At 38.8% G+C, this 16,857-nt stretch overlaps 1 protein-coding gene across 8 annotated transcripts in view; it reads right to left on the reverse strand.

Moving 5' to 3' along the window:
• LOC136097740 (collagen alpha-4(VI) chain-like) overlaps window positions 1–16,857 on the reverse strand; it is a 67,402-nt gene that overhangs the window by 9,211 nt on the left and 41,334 nt on the right. For 7 of the 8 annotated variants that reach the window (XM_071804894.1, XM_071804898.1, XM_071804892.1 and 4 more), the window contains 15 exons: window positions 15,728–15,772; window positions 15,428–15,481; window positions 15,121–15,183; window positions 13,997–14,062; window positions 12,851–12,904; window positions 11,858–11,893; window positions 8,964–9,026; window positions 8,093–8,155; window positions 7,144–7,206; window positions 5,481–5,543; window positions 4,988–5,038; window positions 3,448–3,483; window positions 3,257–3,319; window positions 2,902–2,964; window positions 619–654 (listed from right to left, as the gene is read on the reverse strand). In XM_071804894.1, coding sequence (XP_071660995.1) covers window positions 619–654; window positions 2,902–2,964; window positions 3,257–3,319; window positions 3,448–3,483; window positions 4,988–5,038; window positions 5,481–5,543; window positions 7,144–7,206; window positions 8,093–8,155; window positions 8,964–9,026; window positions 11,858–11,893; window positions 12,851–12,904; window positions 13,997–14,062; window positions 15,121–15,183; window positions 15,428–15,481; window positions 15,728–15,772 — 819 coding nt within the window. The remainder of the gene's footprint in view (window positions 1–618; window positions 655–2,901; window positions 2,965–3,256; window positions 3,320–3,447; window positions 3,484–4,987; window positions 5,039–5,480; window positions 5,544–7,143; window positions 7,207–8,092; window positions 8,156–8,963; window positions 9,027–11,857; window positions 11,894–12,850; window positions 12,905–13,996; window positions 14,063–15,120; window positions 15,184–15,427; window positions 15,482–15,727; window positions 15,773–16,857) is intronic. The other variant, XM_071804897.1, reaches the window with a different exon arrangement.

Consider the following 16,857-nt stretch of genomic DNA (forward strand, 5'->3'; position numbering starts at 1 on the left):
CTGGAGTATTAAGCAACCATTTACCCACCCTTTGTGTAATAATCTGATCCAGGAGGTCACCAGGCAATGGCACTTCCACAGGAGAAGGGGCATTTCAACAGCAACTCACACAGGAAGAGAGAGGTCCACAAAGGAGGAAAGGACCTCCTCCCCTCAGGACACAGAACACGCTTGCAATAGTATTGCGTGCAAGTAGTTGTCCATGGAAGGGCAATGTTTATTGTACATAGGATTAGGATTCTGAAGAAATCCTATTCCGCTATTCCCAGCAAAAACAGTTTTTGCTGAGAAAATGCCTTCCTCTGCAAAAGGGTGAAAAATAACCCAAAACCTGAGCTGGTGTGCAAACTGATCTGAATGAAGAAACAAATCAAGAAATATTAATGGTCTGACAGTTTGTAAATGTTTGGACATGGTATTAATCCATATACATAACTGTTTCTCATTCCTTGATTATTTGCAAAACAGAAGAACCCACTGCACTTTGACAAGTATTTGAAAAGGAAACTATTTCATAACAGCTAATTGTGCTCATTGCAGCCAGTGCTTATAAATGGAAGACAAAAACTGTTAAACCCATGCAGTGTGCAGTTAGCTAGCTGTAAGGTGATTACTTACTTCCATTAAAGTGGTGCCCATTGGTCCCTTGGCACCCTGAAACAAATTAAACACAGGTCCAGAAAATCAGTCCCTGATAATGCGTTGCCATCTATGACTCTCTAGCTCAAAGAAAATGCAGGCACTGTAGTGTTTCCCTGACAACCATTTGTGAATTTGAAATATGAGAAGACATCAGTTCCCAGCACAGATTTCTGTGGACCTTTTCCAAACAGAGTTGCAGACTGTTTCCCAGAACTATTTCTTGGTCCATTTTCCTTAATGGTTTTATAAATGTTCATACTTGTTGCCCTTGAGGACCAGTATAACTTGGAATTAGATTTTCTTTCTAAACAGTCATTTCTCTGCTGTGGTTCTGTTATCTGCACCTTAAACTCTTGTCAACCTCTGATGTGTAACAGGCTTGTCGTCTTCTCTTGCAGGGTAAAATCCCCACAGTTCTACCTCAAGAGATCCCACATACACACCATACACACATCCTGACTGTCCAAACAGCCTGCAGCCTTCTTCTTGGGAGCTGTGAGCAAATGCCAGGATTCCAAATATCTTTTTTCAAAATAAAAGTATTGTTTAATCCTTATAACAGGAATAAAATACAGGGAAAATATACATTTTTTTTTTAAGGCAGCTTGAGAGTTTTCATCATGTGTGCAATACAGATACGTAGCAAGCCTACTGAAAATTCTCACTTACTTGCAGGGGGCTGCAGTGAGATATACCAGAAAAATCTGAACTCCACATCCCACAACCTTTACCTTAGCATCTCTCTACCATAACATTACAGTTTACCAAAAATCATATACTTCTTTATGCCCACAAATTACAACCCCATGTCCAGATTTTTTCCTTCACCCTCCAATTAACCTTCCGTTCCTTCATCTTCTGCCTGAGCTACCTTCCTCATTATCTCTGCTGTCCTGCTGATAGCACCATCACAGCCATTCCATGTTTTTACCTTCTTCCACTTCCCAGCAGGTGCTAGTTCTTCTTTAGTACTGTACAGCAAGAGTTAACTGTGAATTGCGTGAGTCCTAATGAATGCTACTTGCAGCAGCTTAGTAGTGGTGACTGAGATGTGCAGACTTGACCCCTACAGATAATCAAGGATGGGTGAAACAGGCCTGTTTTGGCTGGCCATGCCTACTACCTGCACCTCTTCCTCCATCCCTATCTCTTCCACTTCCCACAGAGTTCCCACTTTCTCATCTCACTGATGCACTGCTACTACAATAATCCCACCAAACCCCTACCTCCCAAGCTCCACTCAATTCTGCATCTGAAGAGAAGATCTTGAGCTTGAAATCTCTCTGAAGACTTCTTGGGCCATGGATTGGCAAGGCCAACAGCTATCTGGCTCATCAGCACACTAGGTATGTCTGTCTGTAACGTATGTGAGCAGCCAAGCAGCAGGGAGGGCAATGCATTCCAGCTGGTACTCTTGGCCATTGTTGTGCCCAGCATCACAAAATAAAGTGGGCCAGGTACATTCACTGACCAGCACAGTGATAACAGTAATGACAAAACCCCCCTGTTTTCTAGGTTGTATGTATCCTGCTGGGCCTGTTACACAGGTTACATTGTTATGAATAATGGTCTACATTTAAACTAAAAGTGTAACCTTTGAAAGTTTAACAATAAAACTATCAGTAGGGATTGTTTCTGGTCACTGTGGAGCTCATTTGCAGAACTGCTGCAATATAGACACGTACAGGGATTTTCCTAACTGCCTACAATGTTAGTTCTGAATCCTACTGAAATCCATAATCCTTTCTTCTGCTTAGATAGAGAATAAAACTTTTCATTGTATAAAATGCAGATCACAGACACTGGAAAAGTATATCAAGATATCTACTTGTATATGGCGATTAACAGGTTACAGTCAATTTAAGCTTTAAGTGCATGCCTACAATTGCAAATCTGTCTTTAAATGGCTTTTCTTCTAAAATGGAAAAAAAACCCAAACCCAAAACATCAGTTTTCAGCAAAACAATCCAATTCTACCTTTTAGTACTCTCTTCTTTTTTAATTAGATATTTATCGAACCTTAAGAGATTTCCAAATACTGTGGAAGAAATTCTGCCCTGCATTGTATCATTGTAATTCCATTTCCAACAGCAGGTGCTCTTGTCCACACGCAACCAGAGGCAAGACATAACTCAATACAACTGCCAGGCTGAGTAAGCATAGTTTATAATGTGAAACATTATTAAGTAGTCCATTAATCTAATAGCAAGTTTATAAGCAATCAAACAGGTTTTTTTTTTTAAAACAAAAGTATATTACCATAGGTCCTGATAGTCCTTGGTCCCCTGGATCTCCCAGGGAACCTGGTGTGCCAGCATTACCCTAAGAATAGAAATACATTATATATATATATATATTCTTTATAATTGCACACACAGATGCAGAATTTCAGTAGAGAAAAACCTGCATTTCATAAAGACAGACTACTATCCCTAAGAATTGTTAGCAACTAAAGACTTAGACCTACATTCTCTCAAGACCTCTTACCTAAGGTTATGGCAATAAAAGATGAAAGTGGAAACCAATTTCAAAACTTTTTGGTGAGGAAACACTTTTGACTTAATGTCTTTACTTATAGAACTCTTCACAGAGTTGGCAGATTTATCATTCTTACTCTTCTACCCCTAACTCCTTTGGGTCCTTCAGCTCCTGGAATGCCCGGATCTCCATCTTCTCCCTGAAAGTTAATGAAAACCAGAACTTTACAGGAAAGCAGAAGACAGGGAGAAAGACAGATAACCACCTCCAAACAAAAATAATTCAAAAAGAGACATAAAGAAGGTAGACATGTCCATTTATTCATACCTCTAGACCAGGATATCCTATGAATCCAGATTCTCCCTACCAAGAGAACAGACAAAGACTTCACAAGAGTCTAGAACACTGTGATCTGCTTAGTGTTTGTTATGTATGTTCTTGTTTTAAAAGTTCTCATGAAAGTGGACATTCTTGTCAAACATCGTATGACTCCATCCAACACCCTCCAGAAAATAACATGGACATAGGCCCCACATGACACCTAAGAAAGTGTAATGTAATTGTGAACTCATATAATTGATAGTAACCTTAAGTAAAACCTATACTAAAGGCTGTTCTCTTAGCTATCAGAGGAAAACAACATTTTCTGGATCACTGTTTTGGGGTGAATGGTTTTTATTTGGTTTTGTTAACTGTTGTAATTCAGGTCTGCCAAACCTTGGGCAGACACATCAGTGTATAAGAAGGGCTTTAAGTCAGTCCTTTAAAACAATGAATGATGACAAGATGATTTGGCTAAAACCTTTCTTCCTCATTTCTTGTAACAAGGAGAATGTCCCCTGAAATGACTAAGTGGGAGATTCCAAGAGATTAAAATAAATAGTCTTGCATGTAACGTGTAACCTGTGAAACTCTCCCCTCAAAGGAAATTGTTGGGGCTAATAAGGTAAGAAAATGGATAATAAGAAACATCAAGAGCCATTTTAATAAAAAGCCATTTTAGAAAAAGGAGTTCATTAACTGGAGAGGCTCCTGAGAAGCTTTTCATATCTTTTCTGCAGCTTCTGCAACATCCTGCTTCTCCTACAAAAAGCGAGAGTGAAATAATGGGCTTCCAGTGAGATCCACTGAACCACTTCTGTTGCACAAGCCATGGGGAAGGACTACACAAACTCATTGAAAGAAGAACTGCAGCTGTTTCCAACATCCTGACCACTTTGCTCATGGACTGATCCACTGGTGCCATGATTCTGACCTAGCCTTTATATATACCTTTTATTTCAGGTGGATTCTTATATGCTTTTATAGAAGTAGGCATTTCACTACTATTTTTTCATGGCTCAGGGTTCTGAAGGGAATGATAAGAATTTCTAAACATGCAGAAATTCAGAGGTTAATCCTCAGATCTCATTGCTGACCACAGGAGCACAAGGAAGAATATTTCACATTAAAACAACAAGGATGTTTGGAGAGTTTCATCCTCAACTTGGTAGTCAAGGAATCCTTCCTTTGAAAGAATTAAGAGAGTCCAAGGTGGCTGATCCACCAACACTTGCCAACAAGAGTAGCTAGTCAAGTAGACTGAAATCAGGAGAAAGGACCGTGTGCTCCAGGAAGTACAATCCCCCATATCCATACACAGACATACACACATCAAGTGAAAGAATAAGAGAGAGTGGTTCTCAAAAGAACATAATATTGAAGAATTTCTCATAAGGATGGTTGTGGAAAGCCTGAGCCTCTTACTGAATTTCAAAAAGGCACTGTGGCCATGTCTTACATTTCTTCTGCATCAAATGCAGATGGTCATGTTTGAGTTGACACTGCAGAATGGAGACTGTGAGATGTCCTAACTCTAAGCACTTACCTTTACTCCTTTGCTTCCTTCAAGACCATAGGCATCTCTGCCATCCATACCCTGCATAGGTTGAATAGATCATGAGTTAGCTTTTAATAAAGGATTAGATTTACATCCAATTCCATTTTGGAATTAAAGGTATCCCACTACAATGAGGTGTCCAGGCTGTTAAGACTGATGAGCAGGGCAAGCTATCACAACATGGTCTAAAAACACTAGCAAATGGTGGCAAAATCTGTACAGAGAAGAAAAGGATTAAGGCCACAGTTCCTCTCCACTGTGTGCACTACCTCTAGCAAATTTCTGTCTCTCCTACACAAGCTGAGGGGAAAGACATTCTCTCTAGCCCACAAGGAATCTGATGTCCACAAGGAAACCAAGAGCCAAATGCAAAATCATTTTAATTGTATCAAACACAGAAAACAGAAGGGAATGAACTGTACTGATTCAGTCAGATGAGTATTGAACTACAGGGGCCCTGAATTAGGGTAGGAAGACTCACAGGCATGCCCCTCTGTCCAGCTGATCCCACTGGTCCCTTCTCTCCAGGGTCACCAGGTTCACCCTGTTATAACCACAACATAAAAGGCATTAGTTTGGGTCATTCAGGAGAATTCTTCTTTCCGAAATGTAAAATTGGCTGCTAGACTGAAGTGTGCTTATATATTTTATAGACTTCTTTATGCCAGTCAAAATCATTCCATTACAGACTCATGAAGGTTCTTTGTGGTGGAACTGGAAAGTACTTAGCAAACCAGATTATGCTGAGCATTCACGTAGCTAAACCCAAAAGGCCTTTGCTCAAAAAAGCTCTCATTGTTATACTGAATTACCAGTGAAAAGAGTGTTTTCTGGAAAAAAAACTGTATTAATAGTAGCATGACATAGCCTGAAATTCTACCAGCCTGAAGCATCTTTGATAGCAGACAATATTTATCAGGCTGGTTGTCTTCACTGTGGTCTTAGATCTCTTGCAAGTTTTCTTCAGTTTCTCTTTTGGTTTTCACTATATTAGTGAACTTGCTTCTAACACAAACCCCAATATTAAACAGAGCACAACAAGGGTGAGAAAATGTAATGTATGATGAATTAAATTCCTGTGTTTCTTCCCAATTTTTGTCACTGCTTCACTGTGTTTTCACAGTGACTCTTTTCATAGTAGCACTTTGATCTTCTGATACTTCTGACACTGAATGCAATAATATACTAAATGTAATGATCCTTCAAAGAGACTGAAAGGCTTAATTAACTGGTATTTTTATGTCTTTTAGATTCAAAGATGCAACAATCCCTAGCATGAGTTACTTTTATTAAAGGCTCCCATATCAACACACGTTAATAAAAGGAAGAGATAACATTTATTATAAGTAAGTGAACCATAATGTGGACTACCTATTAGTATAAGCCTTTCTTTTTCACTTCATGTTGATTCAGTCCATCTCAACATTTTAATTCCTGTATAACAGACATTGTAACAGTCAAGGTTCCTTGCACTGGTTAGGAATCTCGAGAACAAAGAGGTTAAAATAAGCAGACTATGCTTCATGGAATTGGAAAGTTCAGATCAGACATGAGGAAAAGGTTTTCACTAGGAGGGTGGTTGGTCCCTGGAACAGGCTCCCCAGGGCAGTGTTCATGGCACCAAGCCTGACAGTGTTCAAGTAGTGTTTGGACAACACTCCTAGTCATATGGTTCAGTTTTAGGTCATCTTGTGAAGAGCAGGGAGTTGGACTCAATGATCCTTATGGGTCTTTTCCAATTTGAGATATTCTAGGATTCTGTGAATAACTGGTACATATTTTCAGTGGATTAGACAGATTCTAGGAATCATAAAACAAACTCAAAGGTCAGCACTGTCTTAATCCTACTGCATTTTGTGAGAAGCCCGGCCCCAATGAGAACCATAGGGCATAGGGCATGAGAACCACAATTAGAACAGCAGTCATGACAACACAAAAAACTTTTAAGTATAGCTCTGACACTTGTAAGATAGCCTTGAACACACCACTTGCCTTCACACGGCATCTGAAAACATCTATAAAACTTAACATTCTTCACATGTTCCATAGGAACAACACAAGTGTTAGTTCATACTTCTTCAGTCAGACTCTTGAATGAATTACACTGTTAGAATGCTGCAATTAGGCTTTTTAAAAATCTTTACCTTTAGTCCTCTTGCACCTAACATCCCAACAGAGCCAGGTGAACCTGGGGCCCCCAGACTAGCCTGTAATCAGAAGTATCAGTTAAAAGGTGCACACTGAAGAAATCCAGGGCTCATTGCACTCAAGGATTCATTGCCACTTGAAATTCTTACAGAATCAATATAAATATTAGCACATTAACAGGCTTTTAAGGTTCACAGTAAGAGTTACCAGTCAGGCTATCATTCCAGTTATTCTTGTTTCCTGTACAACTGCTTTAGAATTCTCAGAAAATTATTAAATATGACATGAAGGCTATTTTCTCTCTACACGGATACCTAGTGAATACATGCATATGTGCACAAATATGAATATATCTATGCACAAACACACATCAGTGCATAAGCATGAGCATCATTACAAGACTGAAGCAGATGCCCAAGGCTGACAGAGTAGGATGTTCCAGTCCTGAGTTACACTGGTGTAATTCCAGAATCAGAACCCCCAAAATCAAGAGCATGGCACAAGTGAGAAGATCAGCAGGCAGTTTTCATTAGTTACAACCTCATCATACCCTAGCATTAAGTCTCACAGACCAAACTGTAATGAAACCACTGGCCATTATCTAACTTTGCCCTCAACTACACCACTGTACATCTGTATTTATACATGCTGCAAGCCATATTATTACTACAGAACCGAGAGCTGAATCTAGAGCTAAGGCTTTTCATTGCAATTATGCAAAAGCTTGGTAACACTGATGTTCACTTCCTATCTACCCACCTAAACTTACTTTCATGGCTGTTATTTTATCTATGAGGCTGTGAATCAGTTTCCTTAAGTACTATACTGAAGAATCCTCAGTTTCCTCTTTCTGTAAGTTTTTTAAAAAACTCTGTGAGAATTATGTCAACACTGAGAATGAAAAGCCCTAATGTGCACAGCAGGAATGTATTATTTAATGCTAACCAGAGGGCCTGGCATGCCTTGTGGTCCTGGAGGTCCTCTGATCCCTTGCAGTCCTCTTGGGCCCTGATGTAAAAAAGCCATTGAAAAAAATAAGTAATTTCAATGTTGACAGCCCTTGAATGAAGATCACATTGTTGCAATGACCAGAATCCAAGTGCTTGTTTCACAAGCCTTAATATACAAGTGAAACTTCTCGCTCATTGGTTGTAAGGATTTGCCTGTGTGAAGCAGCTGAGACTGTCACTGCCTGAGGACCATATTCAAGAGAGCCACTGAGGTGCCTAAGATACCAAGGGAGCCATAATCAAGCCACTATCAACTAGGCACAATTTCTCCTGATGCCTGTATCTTAAAACTCAAAATTAAGAGCATCTTTAGAGTATCTAAGAGCGTCTTAAAACTGGAAGCTACTCTAAGCTGTCTACCACCATAATTCTCTTCAAAATGACTCCACTAAGCTAATTTTTAAAACACAAAGCTTTCCTCATTGGTTTTGTCAATCAGTATATAAATTTCAGCATTTTAATGCACCTTGGAAATATAGTATATTCAAGCAATTTCTAAAATTTCCATGTTGAAGATAGCTGTTTGATAATATCCTGTAAGCTAGAGATGTGGCTGGTGAAATTAATTATTTCTGCTATTGCCTTTCATCTTTTCACTAGAAGCTGCACCCACAAAAATGGAAAGAGAAACTTGGCACATTTAATTTTTCAGGGTTACAGAGGAGACTTTCCAAGGAATAATCTTACTCCTAGTATTTATCAGTTGAAGTAAGCAAAGCATTCCAAAGAAAAGCAAAAGATCAAGACTGACAACTCATCTTCTCCCATAGCTAACATAAGAACATCTCAAAAGTTCTTTTAGTTACCTGTGGGCCTGGAAAACCAGGGTCTCCCGGGTAACCTGCATCCCCCAGATTTCCTTGCTCACCCTGCCAGGAAAAACAAAACAAAACCAAACCAAAAATAACCCCAACAACCAGACCAAACAAATTAACACCGGTCATATGTACATGAACAGATAATTTAATATCTACACAGCGTATCAATTGATAGACTGTTTCTCAATGCTCCCGAACAGCTTTCAAGCATCTTCAAATTCCTGTTGAAGAAAATTCAAAAGGCAAAAGAGTTCCATAGCTTTTTTTTTTTTTGTTTAGGGTGTGAGATGAATATAAAATCTGCAGCATAAGAGGTTAGTTCCACCTACTTTGCATTTTGCTAAGTGCTTTTTGCACCACAGTCTCAGTAAGTCTCCTGCATTACCCTTGTCCACTGCAGAAACCATGAGAAGTCAAAGTCAAGGCCACATGGGCAGATCCTCTTCACTCATCCATGAAGAACTATTCTGAGGGGGACCCATGACTTCACAATTCATCCTAGAATTAGATGTCTTTATACTCCTGAACTTTCATTCTGGCTACTCAGTGAGGCCAGTCACATCTTCCTGGATGATGGGAAAAAACAAAACAAAACCCTCCAAAAAAACACGAAATCCCTCAAACACATACTATACCAGCTCTCATTTACATAAAGTTGCCATGTGAGGATGAGTCAGTTTAGCTGAGTAAAATGCTGATAATTAGCACCACGATATTTCAGGACTCGCAGATCTCTTCACAGGAGAAATAAGAAACATATGTCTGAAGATTTTCAAGAGACAGATAGTTCTGGAAAGAATCTTCTGAGCAAAAGCACATTCAAAAGGCTGAACTCCCATTCTCTGCCACATGAATGAAATTAAAGATAAAAATAGAAAAAAAGGCATTTCAGCTAGTGTATTACCATAATGTAACACGGAACATCAATTCGTACACTGATGCTAGGCTTATGACAGATGTAAAAAACCAAATAGAAATAGATTTCCACAAAAATCACTCTGACTACAATGAAAACGGACAAATTCCTTAGGCATATTCTACTAGAATCCAAAACGAATAGAAAGTTTTCAGCTACTTAAATTAACTTTGAATCAAACTCAAAGGAGTTATTTTTTTTTTCTTCTCTCTCATGCCCTTCTTCAGTTTATTCTACTTTCCGTCTGACTATTTTGCTTTGCTTTCAGAACACAGACTGCAGTGTTGTTCTTGTCCGTGACAAACACCTTTCTGAGGCTACATCACACCTTCCGTTCCTTCTGTTTGCTGATTAGTTCCGATGTTAAGAACGGCTAGCTGTGCTTCTTTTTTTTTTTTTTTTTTTTTACTATTTCAAAAAGTTTCCCTTTTATCACAAAAAGCAGCAAATATTTTGAACTAGAAGCCCCAGGAAATTGTCCTTTTCAGGATATGGTGAAAAGTGGTGTGTTCATGCTGACTGCAAGGGAAGTTAACAACTTTGTTGACGAGGGCATTAGTTCAGTGTCTTCTATCAAGAGCTAAACCTGCTACAAGTCCTTAGGCATTAGCTAGGTGAATTCTGGCTCACTGCCTGTAATTTGATTATTTGTCCCTGAGTATGTCACCACCAATATTTATCTTCATCTGAAAAGGGATTGATTTCCATTCTGTTCCATTTCAGCACAAAACCTTCCTCTTCCAGAAGAATTGGCCACAACATATATCCTTACAGAGCCAGATCCTGTGGTCCACAGAAGTGCCCTTGAAGATCTTGCAAACATTAGGACACAGTTCTACTTCCAGGCCCAGGGACACCAGGAAGGCTGTAGAGAGAAGTTCTCACATGTTGTGCTGTGCTTCTGTGGCAGCTTTGCAACTCCCTGCCATGCAGGAGATCTTGGTGGGAGGACACAACACCCAAAATCTCACCCAAGGATGGATGCCAGTGTCAACTTGCAGGGTTTACTATTCCATCTAGTTCCTCCAGGAGACAAGGAAGACAGATGAAGGTAACTCTCTTTGCCATTTGCTTTTTACAGCTTTTCAATGAACAGGTTATTTACATAAGCTGTGCTCTGAACATGAGCTGGGCCCTAGCTTTTGATGCCTACTGACCAATGCAAAGTTTTTTGTTATACTGTTAGAACTCAAAGCTGGTCATCAAGTACTTAAACAAAAACAGTATGGAAGTTCTCTGCTGCTGTGAAGTTCAGTCATCTCCCTCCTTCCTACCATATTGCAAAAGGGTGGCCTCATCACTGGGGGAGGGGCCCCCATGGAGATGAAGAAGGTTGTGTTGAAAGGTTCAACTAATTCTGCACTCTGCAATTCTGTGGTTTTACTAAACAAGTTGAACGTTTTTATTTTCTAACCACAGAGTCCTTGTGCTTGTTACAAACTTGGGACAAACAACTTTTTCAAGAACATTATCTAAAACTTCACTTAAGAGAATTTACCCATTACATCTCAGGAAAGTTTCCTTTCATCCTGGCTCCCTGGCGTATAGGTCTAGGAAAACCACGGCTACCACCTAACAATGACACGAGAGAATTTTCCACCAGAGGATGTTCCTGGAATGATCAATCACGACACACTGGAGTTGACTAGGGCTTTTTGCTGCAAGAATGCAGCCTGACGACTCATTCCCAGCACCTTTAGCAACAGTCTCTTTTCTGTTTACATTCCCACATTTGCATTAATAATAAAAGTACATGTCCTTTTATTTCAATGAAATCTTCTTTCCGATTCTAAATCCTTCAAGTCAGAGGGCCTCTGGTACATCCTTGGCTTGAAGCAGACTTTTGATTGTTAAACACTTGTGTTTGGCATCACAGTGAAATTCCTCCCTTAAGAACAGCAAATGCTCAGGCTGGACATGTAGCTGCATATCTAACAGACCAGCAGCAGCAGTGTCAGCCACTCACCTTCACACCTGGGGGGCCTCTTCGACCTGCTGCACCCTAGGAAGGAGTGACACGAGGAATTACATGCAGAACACGCAGCAAAATGTGAAACAACAGCTTGTAATAAAATACCTTATACATACAATCACAACAAAGGCAGCTTATAGAAAGTAAAGATTATTTCTAAAGAAATGTTCGAAGTAAAAACAATAAAAGAGTAGATTTGGAACAGAAATTCCTATACAAGTAAGCCTTATGAAAAGAAAAAAAAAAAGGCTTTAGACCCTTTGTGAGTGCAGATGGAAGGCATCTCAACAAAATTCTGCAGAGGGAAGGCACCTCACCTCTCGCCAGTCAGCTGCTCCTTGGTTTAAATAACAGCCCTCTTCTCTGTCTCTGAGCTAAGAGGTCTGCACCGCTTTCTGCTGCACACTGCTCAGCAGCACTAGTCAATGTTACTGTTAAACCTCACATCATTAGCAGCCTTTAGCATGTTTCAGCAGCCTGACTGAGGACCAATCATAATTCCAGACTCTGGCATTAGGTACCTTTCTGACAGACTAGAAGAGGTGTCTTCATAAATTCCAGTCTCCCATAGATAAAAAAGAGCAGCTCACCTGCCAGTGAGTTTATATATAGTCCTGAACAGACATAGAGAACTTGCAGTCATGGGGAGGAAGAAGGGATAGATTTATCTATGGTGAAATTATGAAGCAGGTAAGACTCATAAAAAAAGTTGCATTGAGTTTAAAGCCTGTGACTTCATATGAATCAGATCTGAAATCGAAGTGATAGCAAATTCCTGATTTATAAAAAATACACAGAAGACATTGCAATACACATAAGATTCTAAATTTGAAGACAAATATGTTTCACTATGAAAATTTTAGAAGATTTTTGTTCCCTCTCATTGCAGGTCTTAAGGATAAAAGAAAGAAAAGTTGATTTTCTCAATGGGAACCCCATTGTGTCTTGTATCAGTTACTTCCACCCTGTATTGATTACTGTTCTTACATCAGGGCCAGCATCACCCTGCTCTCCTTGGAGTCCATGTGGTCCTGGGTCTCCCTGCAAAACAAAGTAATGAACAGGCTCTTTAAACACTGTCTTTTTCCTGTACTTACAAATTCTTCTTTATGCGTTTCTTCTTTGTTTCTATTAAGTAACTTCATTACAATCAGCTGTATCATGCTAAATGATTCTTATTTCCTGAAATCATTTACAATCAAAAATTATAAACCAGAGGTATCAGGCTTGCTTTGGATTTGCAGTATCTGTTACTAACAGCTGATACTTGGTCAAGGCTTTTGTGAAATCATTTTACCTCAGCCTTTCAATTTGACTTCTTGAGAAAGTTTGATGAGGTTTGTTTCCAAAGAGTCAGTAAAACACAATTACTCTCCAAAGAGTGTCTATTGTTTTCAGCACACTCTACAAAGGTGTATAGGCACACACACATATCCAAACATGTCCACACACATGTATCCAAACATGTGCACACAACTCAATTTGTCCAGATAGAATCCAGCTTCTAAAACAGTGGATTTTTCTCACATGTTCCTAGTTCTCAACATCTTGAGCTTTCATCCAGCATCACTTACACACTACTGTCCAACTAGTTATCAATTTTGCTTATTCTTTCCAAACAAAGTACAACTGTAAAATGAGCTGCGCTTTTTGTTATGTTTCTTTTCTTGGAGTATTGCTCAAACACCTCTTAAAAATTCAGACATCACTACATAAGCACACATCCCAGCTTTTATATTTCAGGTACAGGTCAAAATGGAGTTTATCAACCACCCTGAGGAAACAGCAGTTCCACAGTAAAATGAGTAAAGCCTGTTGATACCCAATGCCTTTTTTCCCAGCAACCCATTACTAGAAGCCTCTCAGGTTGGTAATGTAAATTTGTGGTAGAATAATATATTTACACTAAATCTATATATTCCTTTAGCTCTATACTATGAGTATATTTCCATAGTCTTCATTAAAGTTTTAAACTTATTTTTACAGTACCAAGTACTTCTCAAAAGCTTTCTGCGTTGCAAACATACACTAAAGGCAAAACACAAAGTAAAAGAGCTGCTTAGTCACTGGACAGCCAATAGAACTTAGAAATTATGCAAATCCTCTCTCCATAATATAGAACTACTCGCTTACCTGCTGCGCGGGGTTTCCCTTTTCACCTTTAGGACCAGGAACATTACTGTTACTCCCAGGATTTCCCTTGAAAAGTTAAGCAGAAAGCTCAGCATTTTCAGTGACCACATCTTTATTACTCTGATTACAGAGGCAGGATATGGAAACAGGATTAATCAGATTCATCATTGCAGCCAACAAGAAATACAAAGGCTATTTGAAATTAAGATGCTTATAACACTATATAGGAAGTTCTGCAAAGTCCACAAGTTTCTTTTGCAAAAAGATTAAAAGTATTACTAATGGACAACAAATTAAACCCTGAAAATGTGAAGCTGTTCTGGTTGTTTCGGTATAGTTAATTAAGATCATAACTACTTAGTGAGTTCTAGATTGGGTTACATTTAGCCACTTCATGCTAGACACAGGTGAAATCCTGATCTCTCAAAGAGGCAAGTTAACATTACACCTGTGGAGGTTTCGAGGCGGGGGTGGGGGGGGGGCATGTTTAGTTGTTTTGGTTTGTTTGTTTTGGTTTTTTTTTTTTAGAAGCATTAGAAGACAAGAGTCAACACTATATTTAACCCTTTGGAACAAAGGTCTTTGAAATATGTGTGAGTAGACTTAAAAGTTAGGATACAAGAAGTGTGGTTTCTCCACCAAAATTTTAGTCCTCAGGAACTGCATTTATACAGGACTCTGGAGCATGCAAGGAAAAACCTGTCAGAATCAAGTAGTAACATGCCTTTGCATCATTATAAATTGCTAACCAAGAGTCAGTGCACAGGGCTTTCAAGTGATCCAGAAATTTCTCTATCATGTGGGAACCACCAGGGAGGACTGAGTAGCTCCGAAAGGAGTTATGTTGCTCATGGTAAACACAAACACATGAATAAAACAAAAACACAAGGAACAAGGAGGAGACCTGAGGTTTAAACATCTGCTTGCAAGCAACATATCAAAACAGATCAGTCCATCTGCATCTAAAGAGTTCAGGACTCCAGGAACATGCCATACTACTTGCAGAGCATTGGACCATCTAGGATTGTGTAAACCTCTTCAAATCACATATACTTCAGGCAGTTCCATCACAAAACACAAGCACAAATCAGAGCAATCTAACATAAAAGAAGGAATATGCTTACATGATCTCCTCTTAGACCAGATTCTCCTCGTTCACCTGGTTCTCCTCTGGGGCCTTTTCTGCCCTAAATTCATAAAAAGAGCACAAGCAGTTCAGATACAGGTTAAATAGTATATGTGTTGGAGGAAGGTCAGATAAGAGAATACAGATTTGTTTAAGTCAGTGGAGCTACACTAATCTACAGCTGGCACCACATCATATTAGAGAACAGGCAGCTATTAAAAACAACTCACAGGCATTACAGATAGCATTACACTCTGGAAAGATGTTGCCATAGAATCTAAACATTACAATAAAGGATACTTCACCTGTTTTCCTCTGTTGCCTTTCTCTCCAGAAGGTCCAGGAAATCCATGTTCTCCCTAGACTCACAAAGAAGGAGGAAAGAAGAAAAAAATAATGATGTTCTTTCTAGTAAATGTGGTTCCCAAATTTTGCCCGGCAGAATCCAACTTCAATCTAGATTTTAAACTCCAAACAAGTAAACACACTCTAAACAACAGCATTTCTGTGCTGGTTTAAAGCCCATTCAAAACGAAAAAAATCTGCACTTTTGAACCCTGAGGTAGGTGTCTTTAACTGCACTGCACATTTAAAGCAATGATTACCTGCTCTCCATTAGCGCCATCAAATCCACTCTCACCATGTTCACCCTGTAGCAATAAGCAAAAAAACCCAACCCTATTAGCATCAGTTCAATTGCTTCTTTGACCAAGGGAAGAAGAGTTCACCATACTTTTGGACACTTGAATAAGAATAGTCATTTTCAATGGCTAGCAAGAATAATTAAGAATACTAATCATAAACAAAAAAATAATAATTCAGATATTTAACGAATTCTTAACTTTTGAAACAATCCATAGTTAAGAACACTGAGTAAGAACAATGGTTACGAAACTACAGATCTTCATCAGGATTTAAGTTCTGCTTTTTCATCTGTTCCAAAATATAACTACTAGTATCTGATATAACATGCTGATAATCTCGTACTTCTGCTGTCAACTATTATATGTGTTTGTATTGTGCCTTCTTTTTTAATAATTGTATACCATGAACAGTGAATTGAAAAGCTAGAAAGAATAACCATGATAAAAACAATTACAGAAGACTGATGGTAGGCTTTAGGACTTATTAAAGAAACTTCATTAATGTTTCGGTAATGTGATGCTTGCTACACAAACAACAGTCACATTCCCATCCAAACACACACTGCTCTTCTCTTCCCTTTGTCTGCAAAAAACAAATAACCATGTTGCAAACATTTATAGGAGCCATTTTCTCACAAAACACCCATGCCAACCTTAGGGAGTTTGTGATGTTAACTTGTTGTTCAGGAAATTCACTCCGGTAGAGAACGCCGATACAATCACTTTGTAGGTTTTATGCTAAACTGACTTTTAAAACCACCTAGTCATAGTTCCTGAGGAAATTTTTCATTCGTTTGTAACAGTTTTATATGTACTACCAGAAAAAAATAGCTGGCTGTACATTTTTATAAGATGAATATGTCACCAACAATAATTTATTGAATAAGTATTCCAGAAAATATCGAGCACTAAGCAAGCAATTTTTCCTCACTTATTTCCTACCTCAGAAAACCTGAGCCAAATTCATAGTATTAAATACTCAGTATTGCATTTTTTCTCCAAATAACTTTGCAGGCTTCAATAAATTGCCTCAGTCTTACTAAGTTAGTAATACTTAATCACATTCTTTATGTGCTGAAAGTTTTATATTT

Source organism: Patagioenas fasciata, chromosome 2 (assembly GCF_037038585.1).
Source record: "Patagioenas fasciata isolate bPatFas1 chromosome 2, bPatFas1.hap1, whole genome shotgun sequence".
Taxonomy (NCBI): domain Eukaryota; kingdom Metazoa; phylum Chordata; class Aves; order Columbiformes; family Columbidae; genus Patagioenas; species Patagioenas fasciata.